Below are 24597 nucleotides of genomic sequence, written 5' to 3'. Positions count from 1 at the left end.
TTGGAAATCTGGGGTGGTGTAGTGTCCCCCAGAACTGTACTGGTGTTGCGATATCTCATAGATTTTTTTTAAAAAGATTATTTCAGTCAGGGGTAATGACAGCAAAATATCAGAATCATCTTTATTTGCCAAGTATGTCCAATACTTACAATATGCAGTTTTCAAAGACTTTTATTTTGAAATACAATATCTGATCGTCATCAAACCTCTTTTAGTGGAGTCCTTGGTGGTCTGTCACACAGATCTGGACTTGTCTTGCGATACCAATGGGATTATGTTGGGGTGGCTTTAGGTCAGTAGGTAGAACAGGTTCGAATCCCTGCTACGACTGTCGAAGTGTCCTTGGGCAAGACACTGAACCCTAATTTGCTCTCAGTGGGCCTGGCAGTGCCTTGCATGGCATCAGTCGCCCATTGGTTTATGAATGTGTGTGTGAATGTGAGGCTTTGTAAAGCGCTTTGGGCACTGTGATGGTATAGATAAAGCGCTATATAAATGCAGTCCATTTACCATTAATTTTCCCCAAGAAATCAAATAAACAAAATGTTTGAATGCATGTCAAGATTCAAATTAACTTTGATGGTTGCATTCCTTAACCGAAGAGCATTGACGTCCGTATTATTGGCAAGCTTTTATTTTGAAGGTGGCTTTCGCGGCGAGTTGGCGACCTATTACCGTAATGCCTAGCATGAACAAAATTAGGGTGGCTGGCTTGACTGCTACTTTACGAGTGGAGTGTATTTGAGCTTTTGAATTTGAATTGACGATTGTATTTGATTATTTATTTTGGTGCATTGACTGTGAGCTGCGAGGTGGCTGAATTTCCCCAACGGGATAAATAAATTTATGAACTACCTATCTATTGTTGTCTTACCTCACAGAATGAAATACAAAATAATTTCCAGTTTGTATAGATTCTCCTAATTTTGAAGATATAACGACCTTTCAATTGTAAAACAATTCTGGAATATTTTTTGGTAACATTATATGAACTTTGTACATGATCTGTGTGGTTAGGAATTTAACTTGTGTGCAAATTTTAATAATTTTGACTGCCACAAGAGTGAAAGTCGTCCAGATGGCCGACGTTGTTGATGATCCTTATTGCCCGTTTTTTTTTTTTTTTTTTTTAAATAGCTGTACAGTAATCTTGTCTCTGACTCAAAACCATCAATAATGAAATAACATCAATGGCATGTGTAGATTGTGAAATACAAGCAAATCATTTAAAGTACTTCATTTATTGTAAACAAATGACTGTTTACAGTACTCCAGTTTACATAATGCACTGCAATGTGCACATTTATTCGCCAATTTATTGTTTAGTATAAAGTCCCTTATTCTTTTTTTGTTGTTGCATATATTGCACAATACCAAGCTCCAAGGCTCTTTCTGCACATACAACTCAACTATTAAATAACACTGATTAATAACTATGTATATGACTAAAACACTGGCATATTGTCTTATTTCCATTCCCTCTATAGATTGTACCGAATTACTCTCAAGCAGTGATTATCAACGACTGCACCAAAGACAGAAGCATGAAATGCTCTTCCACTACCACCACTTCAACCACAGCATCATTATTTCAGTATACAGTACTATGTTTGATGGTGTGCCATGAAATAATGAAAAGTATCGGCTTTGAATTAATAAAGGTTGGGAAACCCTCGAGAGCACTCTGGTGATGTATCCAGACAGTGTTAGATCACATGTTTGAGCACACAGAAGTGCTTTTTCAAAGGCGTAGCCTAAATTAAACTTCATGTGAAACACTGTTTCACAACATTTGACTCATTTCAAGGTTCTCATCTACATTTAATGAAAAAGTCTAAAAAAAATTATAGTTTGCAGACAAACTGAGGAATATTAGCTGCTACCTGATTGTCACTTCCAAGCATGAGGACAGTAATGACTCCAAGTGTTTGTGGAACTGGAGGGTTTGTGTGTGTGACAGTGCATGTGTGTGGGAGTGGTAAATGAGCCTGTAGCAGTAGCTGGTCTGGCTCAGGTCCGGATGTGAAAACTTATCAATGAGTTTAACATGCTCCACATTCCCGCAGGAGGCCTCTCGGACCAGCGCGTGGAACTTCTTTTCCTCCCACGCCGTCCCCGTCCAGAAGCTAATGTCGAAGCTAAAGAGCTCAGGGAACAGAGAGTAGGCGGTGAAAGGTGTCCCAGGCATTGGCCGGAGGACAAACTGCTGCAAGAAGCGTGGGTCATGTGACCACAACAGACGCCAGTCTGGAAGTGAGAACATGAGCACAGCGAGGAGGTCCAGATTTAAAGACACAGTCACGCTGAGGAGGCTGACATCACTTGTGCTACTTGTGACCACTTTACCGATTAACCCCATCGGCTGTGCCATCAGATGCAGACCTTCCTGCTTGGTAACCGTGGAGACGCCGTAGGGAGCTAGCAGCATTCCCAAAGTTTGCTCAAGAACATTGACTGGCTCGTACACTTTAGGGAGAACACCAGTGAAGAGGAGCTCGTGGAAGACAGGCAGAGCCCAGTGCTGGACCGGAACATTTCTGAACACCAGACCACTGATTCCAAAAAGCTTGCTTGCCACACCATTCCATTTCCCACTATGCTCCAGATTAATTCCCTTATCTTGTTTTTTTTCAATTTCTGTCTTTCCAGTGGTCAACTCTTCTTTTTTCGCGACAAGTGTTTCCATCTGGGGGCGCAGTGAGGGACGCAATATATAAAGAGCAGTTTCCCCCTCAAGGTCAACATCAGGAGAGCATAATGACCTTATCCCCTCCACTCCCTTACTATTCAACACCTTGTCCATTGGCTTTGAGACAACGCACGACCCTCGAACCTGACTCGCCAATTCCTCTGTGGAGGTACAAGCCTCGCAGTTCAGCTCTTTCTGACACCCGTGAATCCAGTAGAACAGTGTGCGGTCTATGTCAGGGTAGCACAAATTCAACTGTTTGGCTCTGAGGAGGACAGGAAGGGTCTCTGTCGCCATGGAGACCGCCCACTTTTCCTGTAGCCTCTCGAGAAGAAAATCTTGCACCAATTTGACAGGATGGACAGAATCTGAGGCGAGAAAGCCCCTGAAGAAAGAGCAGAAAGACAGTAAACAACTTCAATGGCACTTGGCTCCATCCATTTACTTTACTGCTTATCCTGTTGAGGAACACAGCAGGAGCTCATGACTTAGAATAAAAAGCAGTCTCAATTTTCAGGCAAGTGTGAGTTCGAATCAGTTTCACATAAGCTGTAACAAAGTCACTTTAAATCAACCACTATAATTTTTTATGCCATTTTGCCATTATCAATGGCACTTGAAAAGGTTTAATCATTAGTATTATCTAGTACGTTTATAGTACCTTGACTAAGATTGACGCATCATTCATTGGGTTGGATCGATTTGGCTCATGACCTTCAAAAATGATGAGAGGCACACAGAATGGACAGATGGATTCATATTTTTTAGATTATCTCTAATTACTCCGTGGGTGATTGAAAATGTCCATCAAAATCGGTTAATTAATTTAGTTTGGAAGCAACAATTGGTTGGTGGTTGCTTAACTCGCTGACATTGGTTTCTTTATAATAGAAATATTATCGCCAATGTTTAACAGATTGTTTCTCGTGTAATTATCTAGCACTTCATTTATTTTTATCAAAATTATGAATTAGACAAAATGGCATCAAAATCTGTTCATTAGGTTTTACATAATCCTAGGTGATATTTTATCATAGTCCAACATCCACACACACACTGTATAGCAAATATGAGGGAAAGTGTTGAGGTTAAATACCGAGACGTGTAATCACTGAGTTCTGCTGGTATGTTGTACTGGACTTTTTCTCCTTCCACAGTTTCTTCGACTTTAAATACTTGAGGGCAACTGAAGGGGGCGCTGCGAGTAAACACATGGAGCAAAGCATTCTCCAAATGGAAGCCTTTATCTTGACTCCTGTGGAAAAAGGGAACTCAATAAAACATCTTCCAATCCCACATTAAGAGAACAACCTGTCTGTTTAAACACTCACCTTTACATCTTACCTGTATCCTGTGCACTTGTAGCTCTGGTATTTGTCACTCTCGAAAGGGCGGACATCATTGAGGATGAGGTGTCCCTCTGCCGCCATGGCAACCACCTGCCAGCTGTTGTGTCGCTCTCGCCTCGGCTGGTCGGCCGGCGTCCCGCCCTGTCCGTTGCACAGGGAAACGTGAACCTCGCCGTGTTCAGCTAACACCTGAATGCAACTGGAGGGACAATGCCACAAAAGTGACAGTTGAATGGATTGCAATCTGCAGATGATACTAACTGAACTTCCTGGGGTTAATCAGAGGCACTTTAAATGGTGGCAGATGTGTGTTAACACCTATCTAACAAGAATTTGTGATTGGTTAATTCTGAACACTGCCACATCCCCAGTTATAAGAGGGTGTGCACATGTGCAACCACATTATCTTAGTTATTTTTTACTCCCCCTGTCGAAAAGCTCTTTTCTTTTTTTTTTAGCAATTGAGTTGTACAGGTTATAGATCACATTGATGGTGAATAATGTTTTGAAATGATTTATCTTGGATGATTTTATCTTATTTATCACAAAAACTTGGCATTGGAACAAGGGTGTGTAGACATTTTATATCCACTTTATCCATCTACTGTATCTATCATGATCAAAGATGATTTAATTATTCCTGATACTGCGTTTGCTAAGTATATTATGTATCATAAAATGTTTCACCAAGTAAACACTATAATAATAACAGTCAATTTATTAGTATGACTTTGAAGCCACTGCATCTCTTTGTTTCCCTCGGTAGGACACACTTTTACCTGAGAAAGAAGTCTTTGAGAAGTTGCCTGTTCTTTTTAACGCCACTCTTTCTCCCGCAGTGTGGGAAGTTAAATACCACACGGTCAAACAAATGCCCTTGCAGGGATGCGCATTCCCCAAGCTTTGTGCTGTCTATCTCGAAAAGCACACTTCCACCTGAGGGGGAAAAAGTCACAACAAAATACAACATATGCAACAAAACCGTACAGTAATTTTAAGAACTTTAATCATCCAAATCCTCACCGGAGTCCTTGATGCTCTGCATGTTATTGAATGCGCCTTCCTGCCGCAGTGCCTCCTCCTGAGGCTGCATACAAGTGGCCGTGACGCTCACCTCCCATGGTAAGCGGCACAAACCAGCGGAAAACGAAAAGTTCCCTTCTCCCACCAGCAATATCGACAGTGAACGAGACATATCCAACCGATAGGTCACAGCGCGCGCGCGAGAAGAAGAAAAAAAATATCCTACAGGTTTCTAAAAGTATTTTCTCTTCTCGTCGCAAAAGAAACGCGCGTGGGAGTCGGGTGTTAAACCGACTTAAATAATAGGCATTTTGTTGTCTGAGCAATTAAATTGAGGTTCCTGTCTTGTAGGCTAAAACCGTCTGACGTCTTGATTTACGGTGCCTCAGGCAGCACGCGAAAGCTCAGGATTAATCTCACCTCCAGCCTGATTTCGTATACCGTGTTTCAATTTGAGTAGTCTGACAGGAAACACGGCTGTTGATATTAGTATCCTAATTGTAAAAATAATAATCCAACAATATTTACAGTATTTATCCAAGACCTGTGAATTATAAATTAATTATTTGGAAAGAAAAAAATACCAAAATCAATGATTATTAAACCAGGGTTGGAGAAGAAGGAGGTCTGTCGTGTTTACAAGGGACATGTTATCTGGTGACACATAACAGCTGGAGGATCAGTTCCTTTTGTAGCAGCGTTCTCATATTCACTTAACCTAGCAGTGTTTCTGATGTATCGCTCCCGGTTTCTCCCAGGAATTTAAGGTACTTTAATCCGGTTTGAGGTCGCCGGTAGAAAAAAAAGAGAATTTTTCGCTGATGCTAAGGTCATGGAAGCTAACGGTACTGATGCATCCGAGTACAGCATCCTTCCCAGTATGCTGCACATTTTATTTTGCGTGTGTGACAGCGTTTGCAATGATATTTGTACATCAACATCACTTTTAATACATTTACACTGACATTTACCAGGCACAACCTTAGCTACAGTCTGCACAATCAAGTAATAAAAATGCTGCACAGAAATATGCTTATGACTATACTATAACACTCCAACTTCCAAGAGCTTATTTTTGATGCGGCTCATGTTTGAAGTCTCATTTAATTATTCCAGTGCACTTAATGTTATGCCCTGTAATTGTGCATGAGATGTCGGTAAAATAAAAGTGAAAATGGGTTCTTCATTCCTTACAGGAAGTGCTGCAGTCCCATGGGCAGTGTTTTGGCTTTGTCTTCCGGTCCAGGCCACCAGAACTGGCCTTTTTCTACGGACCCCCCACCTTCTCGCTGGGACGCGCATCCTGCTCACTGGTACAGCCCGCCACGCTGGGAGAGGAGAGATGGACGCCTACCAAACCCAGGCAGCTTTCACTCCCTGCACAGGAGTTGCAAAGGTTTGCCTGAAATACAATTTGAACCACCATTTTACTAATACATTGCTTGGATTTTACACGTATGCATTAACTTTCATCTCTGACTGGCTTGTAGTGAGTTGTATAGCATCCATTTTGACTCAAGTTAGCAAACATGGCTATAGAGGGCTACAGAATCCATCCATCCATCCATCCATTTTCTGAGCCGCTTCTCCTCACAAGGGTTGCGGGAGGGCTGGAGCCTATCCCAGCTATCATCGGGCAGGAGGCAGGGTACACCCTGAAGTGGTTGCCAGCCAATCGCAGGGCACACATAAACAAACAACCATTCGCACTCACATTCACATCTACGGCAATTTAGAGACTTCAATTAACCTACTGTGCATGTTTTTGGGATGTGGGAGGAAACCGGAGTGTCTGTAGAAAACCCACGCAGGCACGGGGAGAACATGCAAACTCCACACAGGCGGGGCCGGGGATTGAACCCCGGTCCTCAGAACTGTGAGGCAGACGCGCTAACCAGTCGGTCACTGTGCCGCTCGGCTACTGAATCCTATATATAAATTATGCAGATAAATGTTATGTTGAAATGTTATGTCACTTATGAACAATTTTCCTCTCCTCCTCGCAGATGTGTTTCCTCAACAGATTGAAGGAGTTAAGATGATTGTCAATAAAACTGTGAGCAGCTTCTTCAAGGTGATGCTTGCCACTTATTTGCTCTTACACAGCCATGTTGGATTGAATTCGAATTTTGTTCGGGTGTACCTATTGTGGTAGCCAGTGACTGTAAGATAAAATGTAGTTTGATATTATCATGCATGCGTTTGTCTTCAGGTCAGTCATACCCTCCACCTCAGTGCTGTCAGTCCTTCGTACTATCGATTCCATGTGGAGCACCTGCAGTCTGATGATTACAGCAAAGACAAGGTAAAGCATGAATCACTGTTGTTATTGTATATGCGTTCTACAGGCGCACAAGTTGCATATTGCTGATTCATCTACCTCAAGGATGCCCCCGCATTAATTGGTGAGATGGATTCCTCCGGCAGTCTGAATGCGCACGCTTTGCTGCATCTAACTGAGCGTGTACGAGCCAGATCGGTTTTCCAGGTAGAAAATAAAAAATACTACGTCGGTCTGCTGTGAAATAAAATCTGCTCTGCCATAAAACACTAGATGATCAAAATTTTCATTGTGCTTTAAGACCCAGCAGTCCCAGTTTGTAACGTGGCAATTTGAAACAGAGTACAGGGGGAGTGACTTCACTGCAGCTGTGACGGTGGCTAATCCAGACGTGCTTAGAGAATCAGGTGAGACCAGACGCTTTATTAGGTACACCTGCACAATCTATGTGGTCCACTTTTTTGTCTATTTGTTAATCTACGTTGTATCTATGTATGTGGTTTCCTGGAACAGTTATCCTAGTGGCTCACTTTCTGCAAAGTGTGTCCTCTGGTCTGGTGTTAGGAGGAGAGCTGGTCTACCACAGAGGCAGAGCAGAAGAGGGTGGAATCCTCACACTGGCCGGACAGTATTCAAGTGGGAATTTCTTGTGAATTAAATAAATGTAATGTCATATCGAGTCAACTTTCAGTGGATCTTACAGCACTTTTTCACCATATTTTGTGTTTAGGACCAAATTGGGTGGCAACTTTGAATGCCGGTAAAGGAGGTGCCCATGCTAGCTACTATCACAGAGCCAACAAGCAGGTGCTGGATCTAATATGACAAAGTTTTTGTAGTTGTTGCACTAATGCATGCATATGGTCTGTGGGCTCACTAGATCCAAGTAGGGGTGGAATTTGAAGCCAGTACCAGGACTCAGGAGACCACAACCTCATTTGGGTACCAGATGGAACTACCAGAGGCCAACATGGTCTTTCGAGGTTTGCATTTTAATTCTACAGTGGTACTTTGAGGTACGAGTGACCCGATTTTTGAGTTTTTTGAGATACAAGCTGTCATTTTACTGATATTTTTGCTTTAAATTGCAAGAGCATTCTTGAGATACGAGTGCCGTACGGTGGCAGTAAACTCAAGTCAACTCTCTTTACAATAAGCAGCAATTTGGTAAATAGTGAACATTTCATAAAAAAATAGCCTTCAAGCTGTTTAATGCCACTCCCAGTGGAAGGTCACTGTCAAACATAAAACATAGAGAATTTAATTTCATTTAAAACAAACGAACTACCTTGCCTCATGAACGGCCCCCACTGGAAAATCCCATTGACATGCTAATGGTTAGCATCGATAGTGACTGTTTTACAACAATTTAAGAGATGGGTATTTGAATACAAATGCTGGAACAACACATGGAGACAGATAATATAAGAACACTCACAGGGCATATTGTATATTTTTTATTCTCTACGACAAACTACTAATAATACACCAACTTACTAAGTAGTAGTAGTAGTAGTAGTAGTAGTAGAAGTCGCTTCTTCTTTGTTTGTGTCTGTATGACTGTATTACACAGTACTGCTTCCCGGTGGGCTAGGCGGGCACACCAGAAGGAGCAGTACACTGAATTGGATTGCGCATTAAATCATGATGCGCAAACTGTTTTATGCTTTACATTCTGTTTAATTATGTTATTGCTCTGTTTTTATGAAGTAGAATTATAATAGAGTACTTTTTTTCAAATTAAAAACAAAAAAAACCCAACAGTTTTGTTTTTGTTTGTATGGAGAAATGGCTTTTCAATTCATTTCATTGGGGAAAGATGATTTGAGATACGAGTGTTTTGAACTATGAGTGTGGTCACAGAATGAATGAAACTCATATCTCAGGGCACCACTGTATTTTATTTATTTTGAATCTCACAAGCATAATTTATGCTTTGTGTCGTGTGCTGCAGGTATGATTAACAGTCGTTGCATCATCGGAGGCGTGCTGGAGAAGCGCCTGAGCCCGCTCCCTGCTACCCTAATCATGGGTGCCTTTGTAAACCACCGCGGTGACAAGCTGCAAGTAGGTCTTGGTGTCAATGTGGGACAATAGTCTACCTTTTTTCTTTCTGGAATGACAGCAGAAAGCTGTATCCAGGGCTTCATCCTGACTCAATCCCTCACAGTGAATCAGCTCTGGGAAATACCACAGTATTGTGGTCTCCAGTCCCAGAACAATACCTGAAATCAGTGCATCATCTCTTGCAATCTACCTCTGAAACGAAGGAGGATTATTTATTCCTTATTTGGGTGCCGTTAAACTAACCTGAAATGATGAATTGGACTTTCCGAGAGGCATAACCGCAAATATGAGGGATCTACTCGTACAGACATTTTGTTACAAGAGATTATACTTGTAAAAAAGAAAACAATGTTATTTTAATGTTTTTAGTAGAAACCTTTCTGCATACTCGAATGCAATCAAGATCATTTAATTGTAAAGCTAATTTGCAGATCATAAACCAGTTTTGGATTGCCAATGACCAAGTCAGACGTAATTAGCTGACCAGCCACAACTTGTTGGCATTCTTGCTAATGCACCAACAACACAAACAACAGTGAACTATTTGTGGGATTTTCAAATAAATGGATGTTAAAAGAGAGGAAGTGGACAGAAGGACCCAAAACAGTTCAGTCAAGTGTAAAAATATATAAAAGGTGCTGTTACAGTCAACCCAAGAAGACCAAGTAATGAATTTTATGGAAGGTATGCACAATACTGTTCTATCTCATGCAACATGCTCTATTGCACGCTCCAGTCATAATTCATATATTTATTGTGCTATTTATCTGTTATTTAACAAAGGAGGGATGTGGAACAAAGTGCATTTTTGAAATTTATTTATTAAACTATGTTATTTCTATCATATGGCACTGTTTCTTTCTTCTTCTAATTCCTGGAGTGGCCTTAACATGAGGTGCAAAATCCCAAAACGAATGCATCCAGTAGAAGAGCTGTAACAAGAATTTCACCTCTCGGTATGATTTAGTGCAGTTTTACGTCATTGCAAATGGAAACCACAATACTGTAATGATCTTTTTTTTTTTTATTATTAACAATACTGCTCTGACAAAACCTTAATTTGCAAAGGCAGTTTTTTGTGTGTTTTTTGTTTTGCTACACCTCTTAGATTTTTGCACCTAATGAAACGCCTGATTATAAAAATGGGTTCAAATTGCATAAAAGGGATTACTCATTCAAAATTCTCAAAACGTGCTCTGTGTAAATGTTACAGAAATGTTATTTTCAGTTTAAAGTATAAAGATACACTAAATTTGAATGATCTTGTTAGAGCAGGCTTAAAAAGGTTTGTGAAGCAAAGCAACCAGCCCTGAAAAAAAATTTGCTCCCAAATAACATTTTAATATGAAGCAATAAAAATAGAAAGTATTTATTTACTGTACATCCATAAATACAATTATATAGATATATACACTTGCTTCTTATGGTACAAAAATGTAAAATGTTTAATCCTCTGTTGCTTTAAAACATCAATTTATTGTCTCCATTTGTGTTATTTGTCTCTAAAAAGAGATGAGAAGAATCCTTTTCCTCCTTCACCTTTCAATTTCAAAGACTTGCTTCTTTGGAGTCCTCCTATGCTCATTCGCTCTTGCTGAACTTTCTTTAGTCTGTCCTCCTCCTTCTGCATCACCTGTTGATTGATCACCAAGCGCATATCCTCCTGCCAGACAGAGTCCAGGTTGGAAAAAAAGAATAAATCGTTAACTTCATTAGGTACACAGTCTCTTAAACGCCTATCCTCACTAGGTTCGCGGGTGTGCTGGCACCTATCCCAGCTGACTTTGTGCGAGAGGCAAGGCGCATCCATCCATCCATTTTCTGTAAACAAACAACCTTTCATACTGACATTCACACCTGTGGACAATTTAGTCTTTAACCTACCATGCATGTTTTTGGAGTGTAAGGAGGAAACCAGAGTACCCGGAAAACCCGACACACAGGCATGGGGAGAACATGCAATCTCGACAAAGGAAGGCCAGATTTGAACGAGTGACCTCAGAACTCTTGAGACGGATGTGCTAACCAGTGGTCCGCCATGCCGCGTACACAGTATAATGAGATACGATGCAAGAGTTGGATGAAATGTCTTCGATACAGAAGATGATATTGCTCAGGTTTGACTGGCTATGTCTCTCTGCAATATCTTGACAAAGGATCACTTCAGTTGTCCTATCACGGTTTCATTGTATAAATTGTGGTATTCTCAAGAAGCAGTCTTGTTTTTCGTTTCGCTCCCTTCATTTTGTAGTTAACCCACAGAGGTAACATGGCATCCATATTCCTACTTATGTCCACCACACTCTATGTTCTTCGTTTCTTATCTAGGTACTCATTTTTTGACATAGTGCTCCCTAGTGTTCTAGTTTAGACACCACATACTGTAATTGAAATGCCTTGTGTTTACCCCAATTGTTACATGTAAGTGAAATGTGTGATAAGACAAAAACATGCAGTTGGATGTTGAAATGTCAGGACTGAAGTAGTTGTTCTGAGTGTGTTTTTGAACAATGTTTGGTTGAAACAAAGCATTTTAATCACAATTGCACACTTAACAGCATTCTAAGTATTGGTACCCGGTATGAGCAAGTATATAAATGTAAGTACTAGTTTAGGCAAATGTGCTAACCACTATTGCACCGTGGTGCCCAGTTTGTGTACCTGTATGTCAGAGTCTATTTCAGACATACCTGCCAAGCATCCAGCTCTTGGGACAGGGCCACTTTGTGTTGGATGGTGTTGAGAAGCTGATGGTTCAGTAAGTCTTTCTCCTGTCGCACCGTGGCCAACTCACTCTCTAACAAACTGGACATTGGTGAGTTGATTAACATATCTATAACCATACCAGATTACAAGCATTTTTTGAGAAAATGTTGTTTAACATTACCAATAACTTGGCGCATCTGGACTGCTTCGAAATGGCTTTATTTCCTCTCGCAGTGATTCCAGTTCTTCTTGTTGGGATTTCACCTGAGAAGTTGGAAAAATCAGTCATCAGTCATGTGAGATAACATTCACGTTCTCTGTATCACACATTAAAAAGGATCCTCTCATGAAAATGCCCTTTATCTTAATCTACACTGGTAGTCATTTGCTTATGTGAACTTGACAAAGAACAATTTTGACAGAAGCACAACTGTCATTTCCATACTGCAAAGCATTATTGTATGTATCTGTATGTATAAGATAGTTTCTTGGATGATAAATGTCTGAGTAATTCTGTGCATCTCAAACAAGCTCAGGTCTTCATTTCTTTGGGTAGTAAACAGTGCATTTCCTGTCCAGGGTAATTGCATGCGCTGGAGCTGATCCCAAAAAGACTACACCTAGTAGTGAAGTGCGCAATGAGTGGGAAATGATTCCATTCAAGTTGCACACAAGGCTCATTTGTGAAGCGCTACACTATCAATGGATAATGTTGGTCTCTGGAGGTTAAATACTGACTTGATTACAGTCCTGATTATTACAGTATTTTCTTGATAATGTATAATGGGTGTGTACAGGACAACAGTCTATTGTTGGGTGTTTTATATGTTATGACCCCCTTGTGAAAGCAAATAGACTGGCCACAATACCAAACAGTAGCCCAGTGATTCTCATAGTGTGGTACAAATACCACTGGTGGCTCCCTATAACTGTATGAAAGAGAATCACCAAACAAAAATGTCACAAAAGGTATATAATGGTGGCTACACAGGTACATTTTCAATCTAGTGGAAGAGCATTTAATTGTTCTTCCTGTCGGTATACATCACTGGCACATACTGTAGATGAACAAAGAAGTGCGGCTGACATGAGCTCCATTCCCAATCAATGCCTCATTCAAAGATGCTCTGTGATCGACTGGCAACCAGTCCAGGGTGTAGTCTGCTTTTGAGTTTGCAGATGCACAAGTCGACTTTTGTGTTTTGTTTTGTTGCGTTTATGTACAGAGGACGGTTGTACAAAGTTTCTACAGACCTCCTCTTTCAGTGCTGCTATCTCATCATCTCTCGCTTGCAGTGCGACAGAGTGGGCTAGGAGTGCATCTTTGGCCTGGAGAGTGGGGTGGGTGAAGTTGGACATATTAGACATACTGTATACATATTTCAGACATGAGCTACATTATTAGAAGTTCAGGTATTTATTGATTGATGCATTTTAAAATCAACAAAAGCAAAAAGTTGGGTCATTAGTGGTTAGTATGCACAGAAAGTAGCAGTGGGGCCTGTGTGTGTGTGTGTGTGGCTGTGCGCGCACACTGTATGTACCTGGGATTGCTGAATTTCACTAAGCAGTGACAAAGGTCGTGTGTGTGTAATGTCCAGGATGCTCTCTTCTCCCAGGCTCAGGGCATTTTGCTGGAGAGAGCGATTCATGGTACGCAACTGAAACACCACCCCTTGCTCCTGCTCTAGCTACACAAATACACGCACACAAACGCACACAGAGTGAGTGAAGGATATACACTCGTAGAACACTACAATCACCGACTGTGTTAGTGGCTTTTTGTTAGTGAGGAGTTGATTGACTTCCTGTTAGCGTCACCATGATAAAGACCACCCAGTGTCACAGGTCGGCCGTTTACCTCTGCCTCTTTCTCTCTCAGCTGCACCTGCAGCTCCGACACTCTGTCCCTCAGGACGTTCCGCTCCGAGCGCACCCTGTCGCTGTCTTCCTGGGAGGCCTTCAGCTGGGCTTCCATGTGACACAGGCGCCCCTTCAAAACTCGGCTCTGTGGGAAAGGCCAGGAGGCAAAAGGAGTGAAAAGTGCTGGATGGATGAAAAGGTAATAGTCATAGTTTTTTTTTTGCACAATTGTCAAAAAAAATAAATAATAATAAATAATAATAATAATGTACCGGCATTACCAGATAACTAGCAACCCTTTATTGCTCAGTGACTGTTTTTCTCACTGTCTTTATGTCTCAAAACTGTTGTCTGTCAATTGACAGTCTGTTGTCGTATTAGAGCGGCTCCAATTACCGGAGACAAATTCCTTGTGTGTTTTTTGGACATACTTGGCAAATAAAGATGATTCTGATTCTGATTTTCCATATACCAAATTACCCCTGACAATTAGGTTATGCTTTCATCATTTGTTTGTTTGGGTGTAGACGTTTAAAGGGGCCATATATTTCTGTAAACTTTCCTGAAACGTAGTTGGAATTCTTAGAAAACTATTAAAAACTGGGCACCTCTAAAATATGTGACGCCGCTTCCCTGGACATTAAAAAAACAGAGAAAAAAAAACTCCTCAAGCACCAAAAGGTATAGTAACATGACTACACACTCATATACAGGAAGTCCTCGAATTACAACGTACTCGACCTATGACGTTTCGACTTTACGACGCCCGTGCCTCGTCCGCCATTTTGTTCCCAGCACCTTAGTGGCCAGTAGAACCTGCACATGCTTCCTCAGAGCGCGCGACAAGTTGTGCGGGGTGCGGAGGAAGGGCGAGACAGGGGCGCTTGGCGATCGACCGAGTGCGCGGGTCCCGGCAGCAATAGCTCTCACAACCTCCCCTCCTTCTTTTCCATCCACCTCTCAGCAGCAATGGTAAATACAGCATCTTATTTTTTTTATTTTAATGTATTTTAGTTTCTTTATACGAAGTATTTTGACGTAAATTTTGACTTTAACGGTGAAATCCGACTTACACGGAAATCCAGGTTGCATCGCCAGCGTAGGAACGGAACTCGTTCGTAAATCGAGGACTTCCTGTAAAGACACTTTTTAATTACTCCCATGAGTTATTGTTACGCGTCCTTAGGTCGATGCTAAGTGCTATGTAAATCTAAGGTATTATTACTAAATAACTAATAAGAAGTTTGAAAAATATTTTCCTTATTTGTGAGCAGTACTTTAATGAAGAACAACATAAATCTTGAGAAACCCAAGCTTCCCCATAACCATACAGTACATCTGGTTGTTCCCATGATTATGCAGGAAGATGTTTGTTTTTTTCCAAGTGAATATATTTTAAGTACCCTGTATAAACTTGCAATTTTGCATATTTCCAATTTATTCCAATAAATCAGGGGTGTCAAACTCATTTTTGTCATGGGCCACATTGTAGTCATGACTTCCCTCTGAGGCCCGTTATAACTGTGAACCTATATAAATGAATTATTGCCTCATATATTTATATGTACACAACCAATTGATGGATAAGTACTTTTGAAATCAGAAGCCGATACAAACATGTTTTCAACTATTACATTTCTTTTAAAAGGGTGATTGGTAACAAAAAAAAAGCTTGCAATATCTCAATGCAAGAAACATGAAGTCAACACACATCATTTGCTTTCGCGGGCCACATAAAATGATGTGGCGGGCCAGATCTGGCCCCCGGGCCATGAGTTTGACACCTGTGCCGTAAATGTTCTTGTAGTCCCCAAAGTCCCTATTTGTGAGCAGGTTTGTGCAAAAACAGTTTCAATTTTAGGAATTGATCAATCAGCTAGTGCCCTTCCACTTGTGTTATATCTTTAATTTTATCGGCTTCCTACTTGTTGGAACAGTTTATAGGGAAAGGCCCTTTTCTGTTGGACTGTGCGCCAGTGCAAAAGCGTGGTCCATAACGGCATGCTTGGATGAGTTTCGTGTGTGCCCTGACCTCAACCCAATCAAACAACTTTGGGAGGAACTTTAGCGATTGTGAGCCAGGCCCCTTCTTAGGTCCTTAGGTTCAACCTTTTCCATTTTCAGTCTCTGTAGTTGTAGCCAATCCAAAAACATATCCAATACTCTACTGAGGAGGCCTTTCTCTGCATGACATGTTATGAAAGTGTGTCAGAGTGGTATTTATACCTCTGCTAGTGTGTTTTCTAATTGTGTGGAGCTGATATTCCGGCTAAAGGAGGACTCGTCCATCTCCTCTCTCAGGGTACGAATCTCAGTCCTCAAGGAATGTTCCAGCGTCACAGCCTAGACGGGTGGCAGAGGAGAAAAGTTAAGAGACGGTTCAAAGAATTACAGACTCCCTGAACCTGTTTGCCTGCATTGCTCTCGCTGTGAATTCGCTTGCACTATGTTTAGCACTATGACTGCGTCATCAAAACATTCTCATTCATACTTAAGCATTGAAACCTGCTCGATGGGTGATTATGTAAAACCACACCTCTGATAGCTGCTCCACCAAGCGCTGGTTATGGTTGGATAACTGGGTCAGCTGTTCACTCTCATCCCTGCGCCGGTCCCGCCCCTGAGTATGATGGCGGTCCAGCTCAGAACGTAAAGCGGTCAAATCTCCATTCAGCTCGGCCTCCTTCTGTCCAGACGCCAGTTCATTCATCTCCAGCCTCCTTTGCAGAACATGCTTCTGTTGCTGTAACGCCTAAGACATTCAACACATTATTTTTGGACAGGAAGTGTGCAATCCAATCTTTAAAATAAATAAAATATAAACATAAAAAACGGTTTATAACATGGCCTACATCACTAGCCAAACCTGAATTTTTTAAAAACATTTATGTCATTAAATAATTAGTTGATGAATTTATTGCAAACAAAAAAGGTATAATAAACAATTTTAGTTAAATGTTTAACAATTATATATTTATTTTATTCAAAATGTTTAATTGGTTATTATATTTATGTATAAATAATATCCATCCATTTTCTGTCCTCACAGTTCTGAGGACCCGGGTTCAATCCCCGGCCCCGCCTGTGTGGAGTTTGCATGTTCTCCCCGTGCCTGGATAGTGGTTTCTATCCATCCATCCATTTTCTGAGCCGCTTCTCCTCACTAGGGTCGCGGGCGTGCTGGAGCCTATCCCAGCTATCATCGGACAGGAGGGGGGGTACACCCTGAACTGGTTGCCAGCCAATCGCAGGGCACATACAAACAAACAACCATTCGCACACACATTCACACCTACGAGCAATTTAGAGTCTCCAATTGATGCATGTTTTTGGGATGTGGGAGGAAACCGGACTGCCCGGAGAAAACCTACGCAGGCACGGGGAGAACATGCAGCAACAACAGTGCAGTTGAATGTTTTGACCCAAAAGCTACAATTGTGTCTTAAAGAATATGTACATCCATCCATCCATTTTCTTTACCGCTTATCCTCACTAGGGTTGCGGGCGTGCTGGAGCCTATCCCAGCTATCTTCGGGCGAGAGTCAGGGTACACCCTGAACTGGTCGCCAGCCAATTGCAGGGCACATATTAACAAACAACCATTCGCACTCACATTCACACCTACGGGCAATTTAGAGTCTTCAGTCAACCTACCACGCATGTTTTTGGGATGTGGGTGGAAACCGGAGTACCCGGAGGAAACCCACGCAGGCACGGCGAGAACAAGGAAACTCCACACAGGCGAGGCCAGATTTGAACCCGGGTCCTCAGAACTGTGACGCAGATGTGCTAACCAGTCATCCACCGTGCTAAAATATATACAGTACTATTATATATTGCATAATATACTTACCTCCACTTCCCTCTCCTTCTCCTCCAGAGCAGCGGCCAGTTCCTCATTCTTCTCCAGCAGAGCCTGTCCCAGCTCAGCTGCCAGAATCAGGTCAGTCTCTAGGCCACCCCCGCTGTCGATGCCCCCAAGATCCGGCGTGGATGTGGGGAGGGCGAAGGAGAGTGAGATTGAAGAGGTTGACGAGAGCGGGAAAAAGGAGTCCTCCAGGTTGGGGGAAGGGAGACTGTTCTTGCTGGGACTGAACATGGTCTCAGGGTTGCAGGGGTCAGTTTGAGATCATCGTCATAGGTTTGACAGGTAAGTGGGCGAACTAGCAGAAACTCTTCTCTGGAATTATTTCTTTGTAATCCAATTAATGCCAGTGGATTGTTCTTCACGTTGATCCAGATTGTCCTGATGCTGTTTTGTTTTTTGCCCCACCTTTCCTGTCCTGTGTGGGACAAGATAATGAACCCAATCCAACTATAAATACAGAGCAGAAGTGAATATAAGGGTTCCCTCTGGCTGTTTTCTAGTAATCTAATCTCACATGCTCTTTTGTCTGACAGTCTCTTTCCGAAATTCCAGATCCACTATTGTCATTTTTTTGATCCACTCCCTGAATTCCACGGTTAATGTCCTCCAATGTTTCCTCCAAACACGTCACTAAAAGTCAACAAAAATTCCACAAAGTAAACCTTTAATTCATCCCTGCTTTTCTAATTGAGACATCTTCATAACATTTTCTTTTAAAGATAGTTTCTGACAACTAAACATGAATATACATTCACCGGCTTCACAACTGTAGGTACATCTGCACAAATCCCATGAGATCCAACATGAGAGATATTGTACAGTATGTTTGAGGCATTTCTGGCATTTTGCCCCTCATGTATACAGTCTGTAATGCAACCAAAATATTTTAAAAACACCCCTCAATACAATATGGTGCTGCACAACTGTACACCAAATTAAACTGCAGCCACAATAATAAACATATTTAAAGCAACAGTTCAATCAAAAGTGAGCGTTGTTATCTTTATAAAGGCGTAATTGTTGCTATACTGTATGTTATGAGATTGTGCATTTAGATTTTATCATTATTAATAGAATAATAATGTTTAAACTCTAAACTGACATTTTATCATATTTTTCGTTACCATCTCCCACTAATTGGTATCATAAATAAATACAGTCATATTTAAACTAATGTTAAAAGGTTAAAATGTGATGTAGTTCCTTTGATTCAACATCAAAATCAGAAATTCAGCCTTACCTGAACGTCCCCGCGGGCAACTTACACCAAAGAGTAATGGTCTTCCTGTTTGGTGAGTGTGTGTTTGCACAAGAGAGGCTCAGCTGGTTCCCTTGGCAGTCCAGAATACAGTATGTAAATGCAGGTAGAGGCTCCACCTCTTGGGGATTTGAACAGATAGAAAAAGGTGGGGAAGGCCAGAAAGAAAAGGGTGAGGATCAGCAAAAGATGCCCTGACACCTAGTGGCTGAGCAAGGAAGGAAAGAACTCCGAGATGGCAAAAGAATACTCACTCTAGTGTGAGCACGCTGGGCCAGGTTGGAATGGAAAAAAGGGGGCGGGCGGAGGTCAGAAAACAAGCATGAGTTTGTCGAATCCCCCCTCCATCCACAACACCCCTCCTCCTCATCCCTCCATCCTGTTTACCTACTTGAAAGCTTTCAAAGGACCTCTGTGTAAGTCGTAAGCAAGGGTATTAGGTGAGGGGGAGTACAAATAGTGGGCAACATCACAACATCTCCCACCTAAGGATAAGCTCAGAAGAAGAAGAAGAGCATAGTGAGTCAGTGGGTGCAGACATGCCTTGCAAATTCTTTCTATTTCTCTCACTTTGGCTTTTCTTGCCAACCTCTGATGCTGGAAGACAGATGCCTAAACTTTCTGCTAGAAAACTCTGCGCTGACTCAGAATGCAGCTGTAAGTATGCACACCTTCATAATAAGGCTTTTAAGAGTTGCCAATTCTGGCCCCCACCCCCTATGAATTAATTTCTATTATTGCTTCACAGATGCTATTCTGATAGCTCGTGCTGTGCAGGACTACGACCCCGCAGATTGCAGGTTCATCTCCATCAGACACGGGCAGCTTGTTTATGTCTATGCCATGCTACAGGACACTGGGAACCTCTTCTGGGCAGGCAGTGTGAGTAACAAAAAGTTAATGAATAAAAAAATAGTGCAAGTTTGCATACACTATAAGGGAAAAAGTGTTGGGACATCTGTTCTTTGTACTTATGCAAAGTGAAGCAAATATGAAGATGTTCTTGCCTTAGTTTATAGCTGCTTCAGGGAAGCCACAGCAGCAAGAAAAAGAAAATTCTGACAATGATGAGAAAAGCACACCAACTTGAGAGAAATTAAAAAAAAAAAGAATTTTCAGTCATGAGCATAAAAGGTGCAGCAACTTGCGAAAAAGAATGAAAAAGAAAATTCTGTCAATGAACAGAAAACGTGCAGCAACTTGATAAAAACAAAGAAAAAAATGTTATGAACAGAATAGGTGTAGCAGCTTGAGAAAATAAAGAAAAAGACACTGCAGCTTAAGAAAAATAAAGAAAAGAAAAGTTTTCCCCCAATTGCTCTCACTAAGCGCAGCATTGTCCAGAATATAAGAATAATAAAATAAAAACTCATCGGCCTAATCTTGCCCTTAATTTTGGTGTGTGTGCCAATACTTTAGTCCACATGTAGCATATTGCATGCAGATGATAACCCACCACCCTAACCACCATTGATGAATGTTAATGCTCACGAAAAGTACCATCTATCGACTTGTCCCAGGTTCAGGATTCCTATTATGGAGGACAGGAGGCTCGTATTGGTCACTTTCCAAGCACTGTGGTGGAGGAGGTTCAAGCTCTCGAGCCAGCCAACACAGAAGTGAAGACGACCGTGGGTGAACACGCACACGCGCACACACACACACATACAGTAATACAGCTACACACATAGTCAATCAAGCTGCTCACCTTTTTACTTTTTTTCTGCTTTCAGAAATGGGACTTTTACTGTAACTGAAATGGGATCCCCAAGAAGAACAAAATTCTGGGCATTACAACATTCGACAGCAGCCACTTCATTAGGTACACCTGTAGAATCTAATGCAAAGTTATTGTTGTAGTTTGTAATTGTAGGAATTCACTGCATCATGTTGAGAGCTGTTTTTAATAGTTTGGTTATCTTAGTTAGGAAGAAAATATACTGGGGCGGGGGAGAATTTTGGTATAATGGATTGCAACTCGTGGCAAATGAGGCCCAAATGTAGGCTCAGTTTTGGCAAGCAGTAGAAAATGCTTGCTTTTCTCATCTAGCACCTTAGAACTCGTTATCCAACAAACAAAATAAAAACATTTTCATGTGGGAACCTCATGCAAGAAAATATATATGTTGGTTGAAATTTCATTCCTATATCAATGCGTCAGTGTGTTTTTTAAGATGAAAGAAAATAAACCGCTTTGTAAAATCATCCTTAAACTCTACTGTATTTTGTATCTGTACTTTTGCATCACTGACTCTTATGGATCTTCACTGTCTGAAATTTGAGCTTATTGCTGTATACCATTAAAAAAAATAAGAGTTTGGACAAAGTAAACCCAGACAAACTCATGTTTTTTTCCAACATTTATTCTATGTATGATGTGTTAATACACCAGATGATCTTTAGCATTTGCAAAGAGTGATAGGGATCATCATTGAGCACGTTCTCACTCTCTTTTGGGATTCACCACACACTCACATCATACACATACATAAATACAAGGTATCCCTTACACTCTAAGGCCCTGCTTCCCTGTGGAAAAGGATTACAGTAGTTCTTCCGTCATCCAGCACTCCTGCACCCGTCTTTTCCCCTCCCTCTCAGCAGAGCACATACCTGGTCCCGAGTTCAACACATACAAAGAAACAGACTTTCACTCATTCAGGCACTGTTGCAATCACATTTGGCAAAGAAGCTTTTTTTTCCCTTTGTAAGCTACTGTTTGAACCTTTGACGTCAAATTGAAAATAAGAAGGCTTTTACATTCAAGGTGGCACAGATATTTGGTTTGTTCATAATTTCTGATAGGAAATTGTACTCTAACCTAACTCCTGACTTTAAATGTCCATCTGTGGTTTAAAGCACAATTGTCTTTCAGGCATATGACAATAGCAGCAAGTTAGATACTGGTTTATTAGAAGGCTCTTTGCAGGACTCTAGACATGGCTGACCCATCTATACGTGCACTCAACTGCCCACAAAACAGGTTAAATACAAACAAATGCAGAATTTAGTAGTGAGTATTAGTAGTGAAACTGGGCCAGAGGCACCCTGACTCCGCTCTACATTTTCTGCTTGGCTGTTCCATCCTCACAGGATATTGGGATGTTACGCTCGGGGCCAGGTGAAGACCTGGGTGTGGTGATTGTCAGCACGCCGTCGAACGACAAGCTGGAGGTGATCTCAGCGCATGACACTCCAGTGGGAAGCCTGTACTTCCGCAGAAACTCCCTGGACACATAGCCGTGGTCGTCCTGGAAAGTCAGGAAGATAACAGTCACCCATATGGACTTTAGTCATTCTATGTGGAGTTGTGAGAATTTCACTAACCTGTCTATCTTCATGCTTGGCGTGTATTGTGATGAACTCGTCACCGGCGTTGACACTGATCTCCTCCGGTGAGAAATGCTTCACATCCAGATAAATCACATAGCGATCCTTTTCCACGTACATCTATCGGTTAGACGGCACACTTGTTAGGATTTGTACTACTACTGTTAACACCTTGAAAATGAATGATCTTTGGGCACTTTACCTCACTGTGTCCATTTTCAGGCCAGTTTAACCAGCGCATGAAACTGGGGCGCATCCAAGCAAAGGACCATGGGAATGGCCAGATGAGAGGCCAGTCGGTGAGAGACTCGACAAAGGGCAGGTCGGTACGTCGGTATGGGAAGGCCCGGCGGTACCAGGGGTACTGAATGGGGATATCCATGGTGAGTATCGGGAGAAGATGAAACAGCGATGGCGTGTCTGAGGGTGACACTTGGTCTCAGATGGGTGCTCGCTGTGCTTTCCTGCAGCACATTTATAGCACTTTCCCCTCCCATCCCACCCTGAGCGACTCTGACCACACTCCCCCCCCACACCCTGCCATAACAGCCCACTTGCACGGTGACCCTGCCAACAGGCTGATCTTTCTGGAACAATGATGTCAACTGTTTGTCCCACCATTGCCCTCATTGTCTCATCTTCCCAATGGTGGCTGGCTGTCTCTCTCTCACTCTCAGTGTCTCTCTGCCGCTCCCTTCTGCCCGGTCATGAGTTAAGATTGGCTGGGAATACTGCTGATGCTGCCTATGTTCTCTACCCAGGAAATGCCCCGGTCTGGATCGCTGTGCACGTGTTTGTATGAGGACGAGCTGCCAGAGCATTAGCCTGCTGGCCCGCGAGTGCCAGAAGCTTTAGGCCTGCGAGCAAAGTGAATGTGCGGCTTGAATGGGAAATGATGAGTTTGTATGGCGCTGCATTAGGTGGAAGCTAAAGCGTGCATCATTTTGCTGTGAGGTGAGATGTCAAATATGAAGTTCTCTACAAATTTTTGTCAGCGTCTCAATGTATCATTCCATTCTTGATCATTCTATTTGTTGAGTTATGAAACATTTTAAAGCTCTTTTCCTCAATATGATTGTTGAGAGGAAAAACAAATCCTCAGAAAATAATATGTAACAAAAGTGCAGTTAAAGTATAATCTGAAATTTACATGACGTATGTACCAAATTTACTAATATTGATGTGTCAGTAAATATATTATAGCCTACCTAAGATTTCAATACAGATTGTCCCAAAAGTCACTATACACACTTTCTTCATTTCTGTTTCATTTTAGGTATCACTTGGACAGATGTTAGGCCATCAGCATTTGACAGCTTACTTAGGCTTTGCAGTTTTTGTAAGCATATAATTGTCTTGTCCATTCCTTGCCAAATGATATTGGAGCAGTGCTGCAAAATGTATGCCTTCCAACAAGTTTTTCTGTCCCCAGATGCAGTTTCAGTCCAAGTCCTCAGAACTGTCAGGCAGATCTGTTAACCAGTTGTTCACCGTATAGCCTGTTTTAATCCCACGTTTAATATTTTGTTTTGATATTATATTCCAGAGCTGAACTTGCCAAAAACTCGAACAAGTGTATATCATAATGTGTAAATATACCAACGTGTTCAAATGTGGGAAGATAACAGACAAATTCATCTAATGTATGCAAGTTTAAGTGACAGCTGTTGGTCAGATATAACAAAATTTAAAAACAAAGCAAAGTGTGATTTTAGTGTAGAAATATCAGTATTAGCCAAGTGTGGTTTTAGTGAAGCTCAAATATCCTAAATTTAAATAACTAAATAAAACTCTACAAATCCGTCTGTTGATTACAGTTTCCTTAAAATTTTAAATGTGTAGTGGGGTTATGGCTTCCACCAACCTCCATGACATTGTTCAAGAAGAAAGGTAAACGTTTTCACATGCCTCAGGACACATGATGATGTAGTACCTATATAGACAAAGGTGACCAAACAAAATAACGTGTGTAAATGCACGTACTGTATTCCAAATACTCTACTGCATTAAGATTGTAGTTTTATCTCCACAGACGCAATTGCGAAACCGTAAATTTAAAAATTCCGACATTATTGATCACGGGAACGCATCACTGTCGAGTGTCTGAGTTTGGTTTATTCAGCGTCCTCCTCGTTACTATGGTGATATGCCTTGCCCCACAGT

General features: G+C 41.6%; 5 protein-coding genes across 7 annotated transcripts; 2 read left to right on the top strand and 3 right to left on the bottom strand.

Moving 5' to 3' along the window:
• Positions 1-200: 200 nt before the first annotated feature.
• fdxacb1 (ferredoxin-fold anticodon binding domain containing 1) lies at positions 201-5481 on the bottom strand. The gene is made up of 5 exons (XM_061702533.1): positions 5062-5481; positions 4818-4974; positions 4034-4237; positions 3786-3944; positions 201-3074 (listed from the first exon to the last, which is right to left on the bottom strand). The coding sequence occupies exons 1-5, from the start codon at positions 5231-5233 to the stop codon at positions 1880-1882; spliced, it is 1887 nt and encodes a 628-aa protein (XP_061558517.1). The 5' UTR covers positions 5234-5481; the 3' UTR covers positions 201-1879.
• Positions 5482-5709: 228 nt separating this feature from the next.
• On the top strand, positions 5710-10281 carry si:dkey-71l1.1 (uncharacterized protein LOC569883 homolog). The gene is made up of 10 exons (XM_061702723.1): positions 5710-5828; positions 6258-6457; positions 7068-7135; positions 7274-7366; positions 7448-7549; positions 7644-7749; positions 7856-7978; positions 8073-8149; positions 8223-8325; positions 9297-10281. Exons 2-10 carry the CDS (start codon positions 6274-6276, stop codon positions 9437-9439), a joined length of 999 nt encoding a protein of 332 aa, XP_061558707.1. The 5' UTR covers positions 5710-5828; positions 6258-6273; the 3' UTR covers positions 9440-10281.
• A 457-nt stretch (positions 10282-10738) lies between these two features.
• On the bottom strand, positions 10739-19190 carry bicdl2 (BICD family like cargo adaptor 2). 3 transcript variants are annotated; one of them, XM_061702719.1, is made up of 10 exons: positions 19087-19190; positions 17832-18476; positions 16515-16730; positions 16205-16321; positions 13977-14123; positions 13660-13806; positions 13370-13444; positions 12297-12379; positions 12100-12214; positions 10739-11072 (listed from the first exon to the last, which is right to left on the bottom strand). In XM_061702719.1, exons 2-10 carry the CDS (start codon positions 18075-18077, stop codon positions 10902-10904), a joined length of 1317 nt encoding a protein of 438 aa, XP_061558703.1. In that variant the 5' UTR covers positions 18078-18476; positions 19087-19190; the 3' UTR covers positions 10739-10901. The 3 variants fall into 3 exon arrangements, with proteins under 3 accessions (XP_061558703.1, XP_061558704.1, XP_061558705.1); XM_061702720.1 differs by having other exon boundaries at positions 17832-18261; XM_061702721.1 differs by lacking the exon at positions 13660-13806.
• On the top strand, positions 11901-21311 carry mia (MIA SH3 domain containing). The gene is made up of 6 exons (XM_061702724.1): positions 11901-12411; positions 13998-14177; positions 17859-19761; positions 19853-19986; positions 20625-20735; positions 20838-21311. The coding sequence occupies exons 3-6, from the start codon at positions 19644-19646 to the stop codon at positions 20859-20861; spliced, it is 387 nt and encodes a 128-aa protein (XP_061558708.1). The 5' UTR covers positions 11901-12411; positions 13998-14177; positions 17859-19643; the 3' UTR covers positions 20862-21311.
• A 188-nt stretch (positions 21312-21499) lies between these two features.
• Positions 21500-22861, bottom strand: LOC133416120 (alpha-crystallin B chain-like). The gene is made up of 3 exons (XM_061702785.1): positions 22637-22861; positions 22432-22554; positions 21500-22355 (listed from the first exon to the last, which is right to left on the bottom strand). The coding sequence occupies exons 1-3, from the start codon at positions 22814-22816 to the stop codon at positions 22164-22166; spliced, it is 495 nt and encodes a 164-aa protein (XP_061558769.1). The 5' UTR covers positions 22817-22861; the 3' UTR covers positions 21500-22163.
• Positions 22862-24597: the final 1736 nt, after the last annotated feature.

The sequence above is a fragment of the Phycodurus eques genome, chromosome 17 (genome assembly GCF_024500275.1).
Source record: "Phycodurus eques isolate BA_2022a chromosome 17, UOR_Pequ_1.1, whole genome shotgun sequence".
Taxonomy (NCBI): domain Eukaryota; kingdom Metazoa; phylum Chordata; class Actinopteri; order Syngnathiformes; family Syngnathidae; genus Phycodurus; species Phycodurus eques.
This window is presented reverse-complemented; position numbering and strand designations above follow the sequence as displayed.

Excerpts from the sequence above, each read along its gene's own strand:
- fdxacb1 (XM_061702533.1), bottom strand. The coding sequence starts at position 5,233 with ATGTCTCGTTCACTGTCGATATTGCTGGTGGGAGAAGGGAACTTTTCG. Across the intron at positions 4,238-4,817 it reads CTCAAAGACTTCTTTCTCAG|TTGCATTCAGGTGTTAGCTG; the intron begins GTAAAAGTGTGT and ends TTGTCCCTCCAG. Across the intron at positions 3,075-3,785 it reads CTCAGTGATTACACGTCTCG|GGGCTTTCTCGCCTCAGATT; the intron begins GTATTTAACCTC and ends CTCTTTCTTCAG.
- si:dkey-71l1.1 (XM_061702723.1), top strand. The coding sequence starts at position 6,274 with ATGGGCAGTGTTTTGGCTTTGTCTTCCGGTCCAGGCCACCAGAACTGG. Across the intron at positions 6,458-7,067 it reads CCTGCACAGGAGTTGCAAAG|ATGTGTTTCCTCAACAGATT; the intron begins GTTTGCCTGAAA and ends TCCTCCTCGCAG. Across the intron at positions 7,750-7,855 it reads AGACGTGCTTAGAGAATCAG|TTATCCTAGTGGCTCACTTT; the intron begins GTGAGACCAGAC and ends TTCCTGGAACAG.
- bicdl2 (XM_061702719.1), bottom strand. The coding sequence starts at position 18,077 with ATGTTCAGTCCCAGCAAGAACAGTCTCCCTTCCCCCAACCTGGAGGAC. Across the intron at positions 12,380-13,369 it reads TAGCAGCACTGAAAGAGGAG|GTGAAATCCCAACAAGAAGA; the intron begins GTCTGTAGAAAC and ends CCAACTTCTCAG. Across the intron at positions 11,073-12,099 it reads AAGAGCTGGATGCTTGGCAG|GAGGATATGCGCTTGGTGAT; the intron begins GTATGTCTGAAA and ends TCTGTCTGGCAG.
- mia (XM_061702724.1), top strand. The coding sequence starts at position 19,644 with ATGCCTTGCAAATTCTTTCTATTTCTCTCACTTTGGCTTTTCTTGCCA. Across the intron at positions 19,987-20,624 it reads ACCTCTTCTGGGCAGGCAGT|GTTCAGGATTCCTATTATGG; the intron begins GTGAGTAACAAA and ends GACTTGTCCCAG. Across the intron at positions 20,736-20,837 it reads ACACAGAAGTGAAGACGACC|AAATGGGACTTTTACTGTAA; the intron begins GTGGGTGAACAC and ends TTCTGCTTTCAG.
- LOC133416120 (XM_061702785.1), bottom strand. The coding sequence starts at position 22,816 with ATGGATATCCCCATTCAGTACCCCTGGTACCGCCGGGCCTTCCCATAC. Across the intron at positions 22,555-22,636 it reads CTGAAAATGGACACAGTGAG|ATGTACGTGGAAAAGGATCG; the intron begins GTAAAGTGCCCA and ends TCTAACCGATAG. Across the intron at positions 22,356-22,431 it reads CCAAGCATGAAGATAGACAG|GACGACCACGGCTATGTGTC; the intron begins GTTAGTGAAATT and ends CTGACTTTCCAG.